The 15,501-nt window shown below is 43.4% G+C and overlaps 1 protein-coding gene across 6 annotated transcripts in view; it reads left to right on the top strand.

Moving 5' to 3' along the window:
- CRTAC1 (cartilage acidic protein 1) overlaps nt 1-15,501 on the top strand; it is a 147,266-nt gene that overhangs the window by 18,517 nt on the left and 113,248 nt on the right. For all 6 annotated transcript variants that reach the window (XM_082722158.1, XM_082722157.1, XM_082722155.1 and 3 more), the window contains exon 2: nt 506-705. In XM_082722158.1, coding sequence (XP_082578284.1) covers nt 515-705 — 191 coding nt within the window. In that variant the 5' untranslated portion in view covers nt 506-514. The remainder of the gene's footprint in view (nt 1-505; nt 706-15,501) is intronic.

The raw sequence follows: 15,501 nt of genomic DNA, 5'->3' as shown, positions 1-15,501 counted from the left end.
TCTAGCAGAGGGAGACAAACAACAGGAAGCATAGTGAATAAGTAGATTTACAGTGATAGAAAAAGAAGAAGCCGAGCAGGGAAAGGGTGATCGTGTGGGATGCAGGCAGGCTGTAGGTTTTTGTTTTTGTTTTTGTTTTATTTACTTGACAGACAGAGATCACAAGTAGGCAGTGAGGCATGCAGAGAGAGAGAGAGAGGGTGGGGGAGAATCAGGGTCCCAGGTGAGCAGAGACCCAGATGCAGGACTTGATCCCAAGACCCTGGGATCACGACCTGAGCCTAAGGCAGACGCTTTAACCCACTGAGTCACCCAGGTGCCCCAGCAGGCTTTGGTTTTAAACATGCTGGTCAGGGCAGATGTTATGGAAAAGTGGCAGCCTCAGTAATGGCCAAGTCCTCCAGGAATGAGGGATGGAGGGGTGGGGAGAGGCGGTACTCGTGCTCCTACTCCAGGCTGCTTGGTTAGGAGGTCTTTCAGTAACATTTGTAACTTCTGGTTGCAGGTGTTCAGGATGTTACTGTTCCTGCTGCTGCTGCGGTTTCTGCCCCCAACCGAGGGGTCTCAGCGTGCTGAACCCATGTTCACTGCAGTCACCAGCACGGTCCTGCCCCCTGACTATGACAGCAACCCCACCCAGCTCAACTATGGTGTGGCAGTCACCGATGTGGACCATGATGGAGATTTTGAGATCGTTGTGGCAGGGTAAGCGACTCCCACCCTGAGTCTGATGGATCTGTTAGTCAGGTTTTGCTGTGATGAGGCTGAATAAAAAATACCAAAAGCCAGTGGTTTGCAACAATACGTAGTCTCCTTCCTAGGTCTGGGCTGGGCTCCGCTGGGCCTCTGGAAGGCCATGTCCTTGCCTTTTGCTACGGCAGTGAGACGATGGAGGCTGAATGGTTTTTCAGGGAGGGAATTTGAGTGCTCTGCTTCAAGACATGCTCTTCGTGTTTTTAAGTCTCCTTGCCATACAAGTCTCCTTGCCATACAAGTAACACTAACTTAGAAGCTCTACATAGGAAGGGCTTACAGGAGACAATTATGCTAGAAGTCCTGCTCAAAGTGGCCTTTGCACAGCACTTCCTGTAGAACTCGGAAGACAATAATCATCCCTTTCAAAGAAGGGCAAAAGATGGAAATTCAGGACAGCTAAACTTCCTCTAAAGCATGCCTTGGTGTCCACTGCTCCCTTCTTTCCTGAGAAGCAACACCATGTCGTAAGAAAAGCATAGGATTCGGAGTCCAGATAGCTTGAGTTCATGCCGTAGATCTAGAGCTTTCTAGTTGCAGGACCTTGAATTAGTCCTTTCCTCGCTGAGATTCCAATAGATCATCTGTAGAAACAGGAAAGGTGTTGCATGTGCCAGTGTGCTGTTAGTTCTGCCGGAAACCATCAATAAGTGTTATTTCTGGAGCCCTCATTGCCAGGCACCGTGCTGAGCCTTTCCCCGGCCCTGTCTTCCTGCACAGTTGCTGCTGCATCTCCCGAGTATACAGGTTCTTTCTTTCCAAGCACTCGGCATTCATTTCATCTCCTTTTCCATGAAGTCCCTGTCTTCCTGCCTTTCCCAGGCCCTGCCTCCTAACAACACTGTGAAGTACATACACAAGAAAAGGAAACTGGGTGGGAAGCGATCAGCCCTCATCAATTAAATGGGACATGGGTGGGTCAGGATTTGAACCCCAGGGCTCCCTACTAGAGCTACTAAACTGCGGTTGTGCCAAGTTTTGTTATCACTTCAAAAATCAGTCAATCCAGAAAATCACAAGGGCCTGTCCTCTTCATTCTGGGAGGCCGAGCTTGTATGACAGTGTGAAACAAAGTCACTGTTAGGTGGCATCGCTTGTAGCAGTTGCATGAAACAGTGGAAAGCACTGACCTTGGAACTGGAAGACCTGGTGTTAATCCTAACCACACCCCCCCCCAACAGTTGCAAACCTTGTGCGAGTTCCTTAGCTCTGTGGGGCCTACTTGTCTCACCTGTAAAATGGGCATATTGAAGTTTACCCCCACCTACTACGCTGGACGGGGTGAGCATCGGTCGTGATGATGCGTAGGAAAGATACTTTGTAAAGCATGCTTCTTCTTCCATTTATTCATTTCTTCTATCCCGTGAAGAGTAGAAGGTACACGATTCTAGACCTTCTAGAAGTCGGGATAAGTGCCCTGTCCAGTGGAACCTTCTGTGATGATGTAGATGTTCTCTGTCGGGGCTGTCCCGTACGGTGTCCACTAGCCACAGGGGGCGGATGAGCACTTGAAATGGGGCTACTCTGACTGAGGAACTGAATTTTTTTTTTTTCATTTAAATTAAATAGCCCCATTGAAATTAGCACAGTCCTGGGTCTGGAGGAAAAACTAAAGAAATGAGTGTGACAGAAGAAGGAACATCAGAAGGGGTTGTGATGACCCTTGCTGCCCAAGGTGACTGGAGCAGCTTGTCCGTGCTCAGTTGCTCAGTGCTGTGACAGTCTGGCGTCTCTCTGACCAAGAAGCAGCCCACCTCATCAAATGCTGCCTCCCAGAGCCCTGAGCCTCTTCTTCCAGGACCTTGAGGATGTCTGAAATGTCCTAGCTGGTCCTGCCTCCTGTTAGTTGACAGAGGACAGAGGATGGTGGGGTAACCATCCTTCCCACACCCTGAGCCCTCCACAGCTTAGTGCGGTTACCACACTGGCCCTTCCCCTTGAACATGGGCTTCAGGTGCAGCTCTCCATCACACCCATCCTTGGACACGCACAGTTGCCGCTGCATCTCCCGAGTATGCAGGTTCTTTCTTTCCAAGCACTCGGCTCGGCATTCATTTCATCTTCCTTTTCCATGAAGTCCCTCCCTCTGTCTCTTCGAAGGAACTCAAGAAGTTTACTTCTGTGTCTTCAGTGGTAGGGAGACTAGACCATCCTTTGCAGTCACCTTACAGAGATAAATCCGGGCTAGCTTGCTGCCGACCACGGGACCTGCGGCACTTTGTGGTCCTCATCCTGCATCAGCCAGAGAGCAGGGAAAGAGCCTTCTCTCACCTCCCAGGGAAGGGTTGAGCCAGGCAGGCCCTGTCTGGGAAAGCTTGGGGTGCCGAGTGTTCTTCAGCAAGATGATATTGCCGGCTCCCAGCAGAGGAGAAGGCTTGCGTGGAGGACACGATGGCGAAATTGGGCAGTCTCCCAGCTCCAGGTCATGCCTTCTGTGCGGCTGTTGTGAAGCATTGTGAATTCTCAGAGCGTCAGAAAGACACGTTCTAATTTAAGTACCAAAATACGTTCCAAAGGCAAATATAACTTTCTATTATCTTGAGTTTAGGATGATTTGTCACTGTCTTCTTCTTTGGGCTGGATAACCAAGGGTTGACTGTATAGACATATTTAAATCAGGACCTTGGGAGGTCATTTGGTCCACCCCTTTGCCTTCCAATAAGGCCACACCTATAGCTCTTAGAAGCTTCATTTATTTAAAGCCTTCCAAGAGAATGTATGCAATCTTTTTGTAATCTAGCTCAATTACTTATGTCAAGAATCTATTTGACAAATCTGAATCCCTCATATTAGAGTTTAATAAGCCATTTCTTTTAACTTTCACTTTGCCATTGCATTTAAAGGTATATACCTAGTGGTCACCATTCTTTTAAATAATGACAGCTAGGATCACTGCTCTGCGTTGTATTCTCTGTGGACTTGGCCTTTTTTCTGGCTTTGACTCTTGTTCGATGTCATCTACTCTATACCCATATTTTAACTCCACTTCTGTCGCTATTTGATTGTAGACTCTGTTTAAGAATCATGCTGCGAGAGTTGAAATTTGTAAAAATTGAATGTGAATCCCTTTCCCCGGGGCACCTGCGGTCCAGCTCATGGCAGGCCCACTCTGTATTATCTTATAGACTTTCCCATTAGCTGGTTCCTGAGGGCATTTACCTTTGGGACCCGTGGGATAATGACCAGCTCTTCACTGTATAAGGCGCCGCATACTTGAACTTGTCTTAGATGTGTTGACCTTGTAGTGTGTCTGACTTGAGCCCTGTTGCTTGGAGTATTTACTCTTTGAATAGGTTTGTTTTGTTTTTGCTTTTTTGGTATCCTCGTTCTGGGTATTGACGGCATTGATTTTGAGCATGTTGCGGGTGAGTTTGTGTTGTGTTTCAGTTTCTTGAGTTAATTGTGATGGAAGGCGTGTGCGTGCATCTGACTCTGGGAGGAGCAGAAAATGACCGCCCTTTGTTCTGCGGGGATGGGGGGAGGGAATGGGCTGGCTCTGCTCCTCCGCCACAGCTGGACGAGTGCCTCCGCATATGGAGGGCTGATCTGTTGACCGGCAGGTGCACGATTGTGGTCTGCATACAGTCTCCTCCCTGTAGGGGTCGAGGGGAGGATTTGATCATCCCCCGAGACATCCACGCACGCACAGACCATGGAGGGTCTTCAGGACTGGTTCTCTGGGTAAATAAAAAGCTCAGTAGCTTTTCCTTTTCTCGGTGGAACTGAACACCCAATCTGCAGTCTCCTGTAGTCTAGAAAGGAATTCCTGTTGGTGTCAATCTTGCACAATTCCTTCAGAGCAGCTTTTGTTTCCTGGGATATCCCCAGAGGTCTGAGATAGCCACCACCACCCCCACTTTCAGTTTCCAACAGAAGTTTTGCTCAAATGGAAAGACTGTGGTGGTTGTAAAGTTTAAATCACAATTTAGATCAGTTTTTCTGCACAGAGCTTTCATTTGCTAAAACCTTAACGCATTCTTCACACTTGGAAGGGTTTTATTTAAAGGGTTGCTCATACCGTAAAACAGTGTTTCATGTTGTCCTTAATTTTGCAACTATGTCAGAAAACTTTTCTAATTTACTAAAGTTAATTGAATTATTTAAAAGGCAAACTGTATTCAATTACCAGATTAATCATAATCATATAGGAGATATGTTTGCCACTATAAATAATAATAACAATGATAAAGAATGAGATATTTATCTATGGTTTAACCAAAGCAGGATTTATGCATTTTATTATAAGTATATATAGATACATATAGTGTATATAGGTAGATAATAGGTAGGTAGATGTAGCATCCATGTAAATATATGTAGGTATATGTAGTCCGTGTAAGTCTATATGTACATACATACACATACACACTTTTAACAAAATAGGAAAAATAGTTTGGAACTTCCTGTGCTAATTGTTGCTTTGTAAAACATTTTAATAGATTTGACCATCAGTTTTGACAACTTCAAAATGTTAGATTAGTTCATTCAGTTCCGTTTACCTTTCTCTTTTAATTTAAAATAGATCTCACAATGTGATCACACTCATATGTGTTTTATCATCAAAAAATTTGCACAATATAGATGAAAGTAAAAAGTCCATCTTTATCAACCCCCCAAACCTCCTTCAAGCACACCCCAGTCCTCTCCCAGAATAACAATTGTTTTCAGTTTTGTGTTTGTAGTTCTAGAACTTTCTGTGTTACATGCAAATATATAATTTTTGGAAGAATCAAACTGATACATATTATTCCAAAACTCACTTTTTTTCACTGTATAGTATGTATATTGTTCATATATATATATATATATATAGACCTAGCCTTTTTTTTTAAATTGTTTAGTGTGGATGTACCACATTTGTTTTGTCACCCCTCGAGTGACATTTAAGCTGTCCCTCATCTGTGACCATGGCAAACAATGCTGAACCGCGCACCTCCTTACCCACATATGCAAATATTTTTCTGGGATAGATACCAAGCTATGGAGATGCTGGGAATGCCGTGTACATTCTGGATCTTAGTAAACATGACCAAATTGTTTCCAATCTCCATCTTTTTGTTTATTCAGAGCCTAGAAATAAAAGGTAAGCTTGGGGATGATTGAATCCAGCCAGCTCTTCAAGCCCCTAATATGGGTCCAGCCGCATAGACCACGGGGCCTGAACCTGATCGGTATAGATCTAATAGTCCCAAGGAGTACAAAGCCTATTCTGTGTCTACAAAAGGAGCTGCCGCTATTAGAAACCAGACTGAGGAACTTCAATACTTTCTGATTCCAACTGCTAAGAGGACTTCCTCTAAAGTCTCATCGACAAAATATATTTCTTAAATGGTTCACTCCTCACCCTGAGAGTCATTGTCGTCGGCGTCATGGTGAAATGATTGTGGGGTGCCAGCTTCTCTGCTGTGGGTAAGCATGGACTGCCCCTGATCTGGAATACTAATGAGACATGAGCCAGAGCAGGAATGGGGATTTGTAAACACTTTCTTAAAATTTTTCTAAAAAGGTTACTAGCTGTGCACTAGCGGCGGGTTTTCCAGAGATGTCTCATTGCTGCGTCTGAACTCCTTCTCCCAGAGGCAGTGGCCAAAAATTCCACCCTGCATGCCTGCTCACAGGCTCTCCTGACAGCCCAAGGTTCTGAAGCCCCTTCATGGTTAACTGTTGCGACACCCTCTATGCCCCACCAGACTGAGGGGACAGAAGGTGTAGTAGGCAGAATAAAGGCCTTCAAAAGATATCCGGTTGCAATGCCCACAGCCAATGAACATGACTGTGCAGGTGGGATTAAGTTAAGGATCTTAAAATAGTGAGATGATCTCAGATTATCTGAGTGGGCCCAATGGAATCACAGGGTCCTTAAACTAGAAAAAGGGAAGCAGAAGAGGAGGTCACAGTGATATGAGGTGAGAAGGACCTAGACTCACCGTTCCTGACTTTGAGGATGGAGGGAGGGTCACAGGTCAAGGCATATGGGTGGTCTCTAGAAGCTGGAGAAGGTAAGAAAGTAGATCTACCCCTAGAGCTTCTAGAAGGGAACACAGTCATGCCAACACTTTGATTTGAGCACAAACCAATGACGGAATTCTAACAGACTGAAGTGTAAGATAATCAGTTTGTATCATGTTATGCTGCTCAGTCTGTGGTGAGTTGTTACAGCAGCAAAAGGAAACTAGGATGTCAGATTCTTGGTGTGATTTTTCAGAGAGAGGATGGTCATTACCTCAGAGAATTTTAATAGTATTATTTTAATAATTTCATAGACTTAAAATAAATACATATAAGCATATTACTTAAAAGAATAAAGGAAGTGTACCTTCCACGGAAGTATTATTTTTAATCAATGACAATCCCTCATGTGAGGAACATGTGCGCTTTGGGGAAGAATCCCTAAAACACAGTTTGTTCCTTAGTGACCAGCCACCTTAATTCACTGTTTGACACTCCGTGCCTTAGATGGTTGTAGGTGGGGAGAGGCACTCTGGGCTTTTAAAGATCTCATTGTCCTTGGTGAGACAACACACTGAAACAGGGTGAGGTTATGAGCAGCGCGTACCCTGGAGAGATGCGAACATTCCAGAAGTCAGATAGGGTGGAGAGCACTCCCAGGTGAGAATCACCGAGGCCTTGGAGGGGGCATTTAGAAGGAGAGGTAGCACGAGGGTCTGTTTAACCAGGGTTCAATGTCCTCTCCAGGTTGAAGACAGCTTTAGGCTTCCTTGGATTCTGTTGTTTGTTTGTTTCAAAATTAATTTCTTTTTTTTTTAAGCATTTTAACAAAAAACTGATTTTCACATAGTGAAGAATATTTATAAAAAGCCATTCCAAAATAGTAATATAATCAAGACCCTAAAATTGCCTCTGCTGAAAAAGGCAAAGCTACTTTTAGTAGTCTGAGTTTTTCATCCATTCAGAAAGTGGATGTAGGCCCCGTCTCCAGTCACCTTCCTTGAAGTCTGTCTTCTCCCCAATTCTCTAAGTGGTGGGCTGGACAGAAGGCCTTCCTTGTCCCACCCCAGCCTCCTGAAGTACCAGGCACAGGGCAGTATGCTGGTGAAGCCCACCCTCCCCATGCTTACACCCCTACAGCAGCAGGCCTTCCCCTTCCCTCTCTTACCCCACTCCTCACCCCCTCCCCCCAACAAGCCTCACACTTCTCTTTGCCTTTCCCACTCCCAGCATCACTTCTGCTGCAGGGGAGGGGGTATCTGACCCCTGCCTCCCTCTCATGGCTCTCCCCACTCCATCCCCCCAGTGCTCCCGACCTGGTGAGTCACTTCCTTCCAAGAAGGCTATGGTTAGGACTTCATCTCCCCTCTGAAGAAGTAGTTCGTTTTGAGGAGCAGATACCTATAGGAAAACATGCAAGGATGTGAAAAGCTAAAGCATAACCCACTTTGGATTTCTGTCCTGGTCTCCCCTCATTTACTGTCAGTTCTGAAGGAGCAGAGCGAGCAGCACGCCCCCTGTAGTTTGCTGACGTCATCGCATCTTAAACCACCACAGTGGTTTGTAAGATGTGTGGTATCTAACGAAGCCTCGGTCACATTTTTTTCATTTTAACATCACTAAAATTGGGATGTGACCTACAACAGGCTGCTTGCACTAATTAGAAGATTTTCCTTTCCTAGAAATACTGCAATAACGGTGAGTCTTAGATGACGCCATAGCTTTGGTGAGAGCACTGTAGGTAGTGTCTCATTTTGCAGATAAGGAAACGGAGGCCCAGGGATCTGCTGCTAGTCATAGAGACGGTGAAAGATGAACTATTATTCTGCATATGCTAACGAAATTCAGAGTTTTATCTGTGTTCAAATCATAATCTTTATTGATGTTTCTCTGCCTGTTAGTAGCAGAGGCTTGGTTTGAAACACCCTGGTGTGGTAGTCCCTTTCTCCATGGGACTCTGTGTTGCTGTGTCTTGAGTCTATTTTATTAGGTGCAGTTTTGACTTCTTTATTATTGAGATGTGATGGACATATAGCATTACTTTTGGGTTTACAACACAATGATTTAATATTTGTATACATTGGGGAACGATGACCACACCCAATTTTAGACTTCTTGTGTTTTCCTGGTAAACGAAGCCAGTATTATATAGTGACCCCATCTATCCCTAATTATGCTCTTGGCCTAACGTTACTATAACTATTCTATCTTTCTTTTTGTTATTGTTTGCCAAGAATATCTCTTTTCATCCTTTTACTTTGAACTTTCCAAAATCCTTGTGTTTTATACGTGTTTCTTGTAGGCAGCATGTACAGTTTACATTTCTTTCTTAACTGTTTGACCATGTCTGCTCTCTTACTGATGAGTTTAGTCCCTTCCATTTAATGTTCCCATTAATATCTTTGAACTTGTTTCTCTTACTTGCTCAATTTTCATGTATTTAACGCTTCTTTTTCTTTCTTGCCTTAAAAAAAATGATGTATTTATTTTTAGATGGGGAAGAGAGAGAGAGTCTTAAGCTGACTCTGGACTGAGTGCGGAGCCCAACACTAGGTTCGATCTCATGACCCTGAGATCATGACCTGAACCGAAACCGAGAGTCAGACGTTCAACTGACTACGCCACCCAGGAGCTCCTCCTTTTTGCTTTTTAAAAAATTGATTGATTGAGCAGCTTTTGGGGGGGCAGAAAGGAGGGAGATACTTGTTTTCTAAATCTCATTTTTTGCCTCTAATTGATTTGGGACTTTTATCCTCTTTTTCTGTTCTTTTAGTGGCTTCCTTTGAAATTTTATGATACATTTTTCACAAACTCTCAAATTATCTTAACAACCTTCTATAACATTACAAGGACTTCAGTCTGCTTTAACTCTCAAGCACCTCTTCCTGGCGTACATACAGGATGCCAACTTTGCCCTTTGAAAACCCTCCCACTTATAATTGTTATTGTTGTTGATATACTTATCTAAAGGCAGTGTCCTTAATCGGGAACACTAGCTCTCTCCAAGGGTCCTGGATTAATGTAGGATTCTAAAGTTCAGTGTCCCCACTATGCTGCCAGGTCAAGGGCTAGTAATACCCTTCACAGTGCTCTGAGCCCCTTATTCCCATTTGTTTAGGCCCATCAGTGCCAGATCTAGATTCAACTCCTTTTCTGTGGAGTAGGGTGGTTCTTGGAGATTTTCCTTATGTTCGTGAGCCCAGTGATACGTTAAAAATATATATTTTTTTATATATTTTTTTCTGGAACCTACTTTTTATTTTTAGTGGTAGAGTTCTTCAGCAGTCTCTCATATGGATGGAATCAGAAGTCTGGAGTTGTCAATAATTTGGAATCTCCAAAGCTTGCTTTTCTATTACTAACAGGACTAGGGAGGGTATATGCAGCTAAAGGGAATAGTACTGAAGAAGTTCTCCCTATTACCTGTTCAAAGATGCTTGAGCTCACTTCTTACAAAATAGAAAGAGCTCTACAGTGTGGGAGATTTGGGTGTGGGATGGAGAGGGATAGGGATGTGTATGTATGGGGAGAGAAGCACATACAGTAAGCCACAGGCACTTGGGTAGTCAGGCCAGACCCCTGGACTGTGTCTCTCTGGAGGAGCAGGGGGAGTCGAAATCAAAGTCATTTCCAGTTTAGATGGTATCATCTAAGATCACCAATGGTTGGCTATGCCAACCAAGGAAATGTGTGACTGTGTACATCAAAAAGGATCTCCTTCCCCCCCTAAGCAGCCCTCTTTCCGTGTTGTTTATAGAGTAGAATTACAGCCATATGAAGTCGTGGACAAGTACCCAGTGTGTTTTAACATGCCCTAGTGCTGTAGTCATTTTGTATGCTGGTCATGAATGGGCACTGAGAAGATAAACAGGCTAATGAGGATTCTCCCTGGTGGGGAGGTATCCTTGAGAACAATACTGCATTGGTGGACTCAACACACAAAATAGGAATGGAATCTTCTCTTTGGACCTCCATACCACCTTCATGCCTTCTTTTGTGATGGACAATCTCTCTCCTTTGAAGAACAATTCTAATCATAGGACCCAATGGAACAGCCAGTCAACAGTCTGGGGTTCCCTCTGACCTAAGTCTCTCTAATCAGTGTCTTGATCTGAGATTTTCCATCCTGAATCAAAGAAGGAAAGCTCTAACTTGCTCTTGGATCATGAGTTGTAAGGTTATATCACAAAACAACTATGGATATATCCATGTCTCCCACCCCACAGAGGAATCTGAGAGAATGAAGATGACACCCAGAGAGAAAAAGAGGGAAGAATCCTGGGGCATTAAGACCATGATTCTTATCCCTGAAACCCCCAGAACTATGAGTCTCCTACACCTCTACTTCAGTTCTTTTTACTGATAAATTTTTCTCTAGAGCCTTTTCTCTAGAGTGACTTTACTTATGCCAAATCTAATGACTTATAAATCTAGACAAAACAGCCTTTTTGCAGGCGAGAGCAAGCACCCTATCTGATGCTGTGTTGCAGACCAGAGCATAACAGTCCCTGCCCCCAAAAGCGACCCGATGGCTGTCTAGTCAAAGAGGAGATTCTTAAGAATATCTAAGAACAGTTGACAAGCTGCAATCAATGTTAACATGTTTTTGAAGGAGTTTTTGCTAGGTGGGTCAGATTGAGAGAGAAACTCAAATCAAAGAAATATCACAATGTTATTTAATTATATACTTATATCAAAAATTCTTTTTAAAATTTCTCCTCTCACATTAGATTGTCAGCTACTAAGAGCAAGAACTTTGTCTTTTCCACCTGTGCACCAAGAGCCTAGCATGTAGTCAGTGTTCGGTGAAATAAATAAAATGAAATAGACAGGGGTCTTATGGATGGATGGAGGGTCTTAGGTAAAAGAATTAATGAAAATAATAAACATCAGCTATACGCAAGTGATTTATTCAAGGACCTTAGCCTCAAGAGCAACATCAGTAAATTTAATAAACAAAATCCTACATGTCTATCTTATATGTGCATAACTGTGTGCTCAGTGCTTTGGCAGGTACAAGAATACAGACCCTTTCTTCAAGCCATCTTAGTTGTAAAAGAGATAAGACACATATAGAAATAACAGAGCAGAATGTCATGTGAGCTATAGAAAAGAAACACACTCCATGGTTGGCCCACCTATCAGGTTCATCTCCCCATTGAATATTCCAGTTTGTTCAGTTTCTTTTTAACACTGAATTTCATCTGAGGTTCTTTCCCCGCTGTATGGAATTCCTTGATGATGTCATCGGTTTGATCTTCATTACAGCCAAGATCCCTGTGTTCATCTCCCTTTTATTAAACCACAATAATGGTTTGTTGACAGAGTAGTCCCAAGGAACTGACAGCATCATTGGGCCTCCAGTCCTGGTTCTTCCTGGCTCCTGTCTAACACTTCAGAGAAGCAGTGGAATTCTCCAAAATGCACTGCTAACCAGTTCTACAAATGCCAACCTTGGTTTTTTTGAACATACACTTTTCCATTAGTAGTCTGCTGTTCATATTCTTCCCTCCAAGCTAAATAAAGCAAAGTATGGAAGAAGGAGGCAGAGAAAGCTAGTCATTTCCCCCAAATCCCTTTAAACAGATGGGCCATAATTCTAGTTCCTCCAGTACCTTTTCAGGTTGCTTCCTTATTCTAGGAAGCTGTGGCTGCACCAGGCTATATAGCCAAAGAGGCACACTCCCTCCTCCCATCAGCCTTTGCTCCACTGGGGCTGGCCTGGGAAAGTCTTGGTGGTTAAGCCATTTCAGCACCTGATCCCTGGACAGCAGCAGAGCCCAGGAACAAATCTATAGGCTGAACCCTGTCCTTCCCCCAGTATATCCTTCCATGAAAACCCTTTTGCTTCCACAAATTAGGAAAACTCTGAAAAGTATGGCAAGTCTCATTATAAAAGTTTCCTTTCTATACAACTCATTAAAGAAAAAGCAAGAACGAGTGAAATAACCAATATCTCCAAGTTTCCAAGGATGTATCTAAAATCTAAGTTTCAAATGTATCTAATATTTCATGGGGAAATAAATCTTTAATTTTAAAAAGAGGAAGCAAAAAGTAGGTAAGTTCATTCTTGGTTCAAAAAGCTGGGAAGCTATGCTCCCAGCCTTGGTGTGCTGGTGGCCAGGACTGAGCTGGACGGCTGCACATGCTCACAGGTCCAGGCAAAGAGCCTGTGTTGCACGGCCCAGGGCCAGGGGCACAGCAGGTGCTGCAGCAAGGGCAGGGAAGCCATGCACACAGCGTGTCTGTTCCTCATGGCTCAGGCCATAGAACTTGCCGGCGACCCTCCACGGTGTCCCTTCATGACGCCTGTGCCTGGCTCTGGAGAGAGACTTTACAGCAGAGGAGAGCAGAGTATGACGATCTTGTTGATAACTATTTGTGTGCAACCTTTTTAGGAAATAACTTTATAAATAAACGTGAGTACTGAGCGGTTTACATAAATAAATAAATAAATAAATAAATAAATAAAGCAAGCTGGGAAGCTAAAGAAATTATCTAGGGACACTGGTAACTTCCTGATGCCTATCAGGTAATAATACTTCCTAGGTTTGGTGAAGACAAATGAGATAAGGCATGTAAATTGCTTATCATAGCACCTGGTATATACTAAATACTCAGTTCTTAGTGTGCTGGGGGTGATTATGTTTATTTAATGCCTAAAGTAACAGTATCCTGGACCAACCCTCATCTTAGAAACTTCCGAGTGGGTCTCTGTCAATGTCTTTTTCCATCAACTGGATAGCATAGCATTGTGGAATATTTTTTGCTTTTTAATTAGAACTATATATCCCTGTTGTTCATTTTAACAAGTCATTTAAACATTTTTATGCTGCATTGTCTGCACACATGTGAACCTAAAATAAGTTGTCTTGTACTTTACTTAGTTTCCTATAAATCAACATCCCACCTAGGAAAAAGTTGATTTACCCCTCTTACATCAGCCAGCTCTTATTCACTTATTCTACAATTTTTTCAAGTAAACTCCTATGTGCCAGGCACCTTGCTGAGCCCCGGAGGTTAGCAGTGAATGAGAGCAACTCCTGCCTTCACTGAGCTCAGAGAGAATCAATATGCCTGATGAATTAAAGAAATTCTTACTTCGAGAAAGGATTTCAGCTTCCTCTAACCAAATCTTTCATCAGAACTCATAATTTGTAACCAGAATCATTTCTCATTCCCACTGTCCATTCTTACTAAAAGATGCTAATAAGAAATGGAATGATAAAACAAATGGGGCTAGAAAGAGAAGGACATGACTGGGGCGATCCATGAATTAATCAGCCCCTGAATAATCAAGAGATGATATATAAAATGTAAGTTCATGCCTTCTTAAATAATTAAACATATTAAAGGAGAGACAAAAAAGACCACATTTCAGAAGAAATTAGTAGCCTTAAGGCAGTGGGTGAGCAAAAAAGAGCTCTATAGTAGCATTTATAAGCCTTTTCTATATTGTAATAAACCAAGCAGGTAGCAGTAAGAGGGATGGTTATACGGATTCTCACATATATTTGAAAGTAACGGATGCCAACCTAGAGGTCACAGAGTTATTACAAGGCATCTGAGACTCCATCTGTGCCCAGGCATTTCATCAATAGACACTAAAGCACGGCTGCTATTATATGGAGATTTTTTTAAACATTGAAAAGGTATCTTCATACTTGAAAAGAGTTGAAAACTACGGCCTTAAAATATGTATTCATGGACAGTCGAAACAATGGGGTTGAAGGAGCCTGAAGCGGGTCACTGAAAGGAGGAGAGTGGGAAACTTCAGGCAGGAGATGTGGGTGTGAGAAGAGAGAAATGGGAGATGGAAATAGAGAAGTGAGACAGGAAGTGCACACATGGCATAGAAGGGAAATTGTGGAGTCATGAAAACCTGCATTAAAACACCAGTACCTGAGTGCCCGGATGGTTCAGTCGGTTAAGCGTCTGCCTTCAGCTCAGGTCATGATCCCAGGGTCCTGGGATCGAGTCCCACATCGGGCTCCTTACTCAGTGGGGAGCCTGCTTCTCCCTCTCCATCTGCTGCTCCCCCTGCTTGTGTGCTCCCTCTGTCTCTCTCTGACAAATAAATAAATAAAATCTTTAAAGAAAAATACATAAAACTCCAGCACCTTCTCTTCCTTGCTATGAGGCCTTAGAACAAGTCATCTGACCTCTCTGAGTCTTGGTTTCCTCCTCTATAAAGTGGAGACCATAATAACTACTGATTTATTTCATCATAGCCCTATGGTAGTGGTGAAACAGAATAATGACACAAAATGCTTGGTCCTGTGTCTGACCTGTGGAAAATACTCAAATATTAGCTATCATTACCACCATCATCATCATTCCTTGCTGGGCATTGACCCATGAGATCTTTCAGAGCCTTGCCTGTCAGCAAACATCTGAGTGTAACTCTGTGGTCACTTCTCACATTGAACCAAATGGATCCGTCAGAACTCCTTTGATTGCACAACAAAAACTAACCCTGGCCAGCTTATCTTCCTCCACTCCAAGGAAAAGAAAACCTAGTGGAAGCATATTGGGGTAACTCACGTAGCTCGAAGAAAATATGATCGACCGAGCCTCGAGAAAGCAGACATAGGGACAGCAGGGGGACATCAGGACTGACAGGAGCCAGAGTCCAAACACAGCGAGGATCACTTTCTCTGACTCCGTGCCTCTCATCCCTGCCTCTGAATCTTGGCCTGTCAGCCTCATTATTTCAGATCATCTTTCTTCCACACTCTGGTACCTGAACTACCTGCAGCCTCTAAGCGTGTATCTTCCCAACCTCACCATCAAAAAGAA

This window comes from Mustela nivalis (genome assembly GCF_964662115.1).
Source record: "Mustela nivalis genome assembly, chromosome: 2".
Lineage (NCBI taxonomy): Eukaryota > Metazoa > Chordata > Mammalia > Carnivora > Mustelidae > Mustela > Mustela nivalis.
The sequence above is the reverse complement of the archived record's forward strand: the minus strand, read 5'-3'. Positions and strand labels throughout refer to the sequence as shown.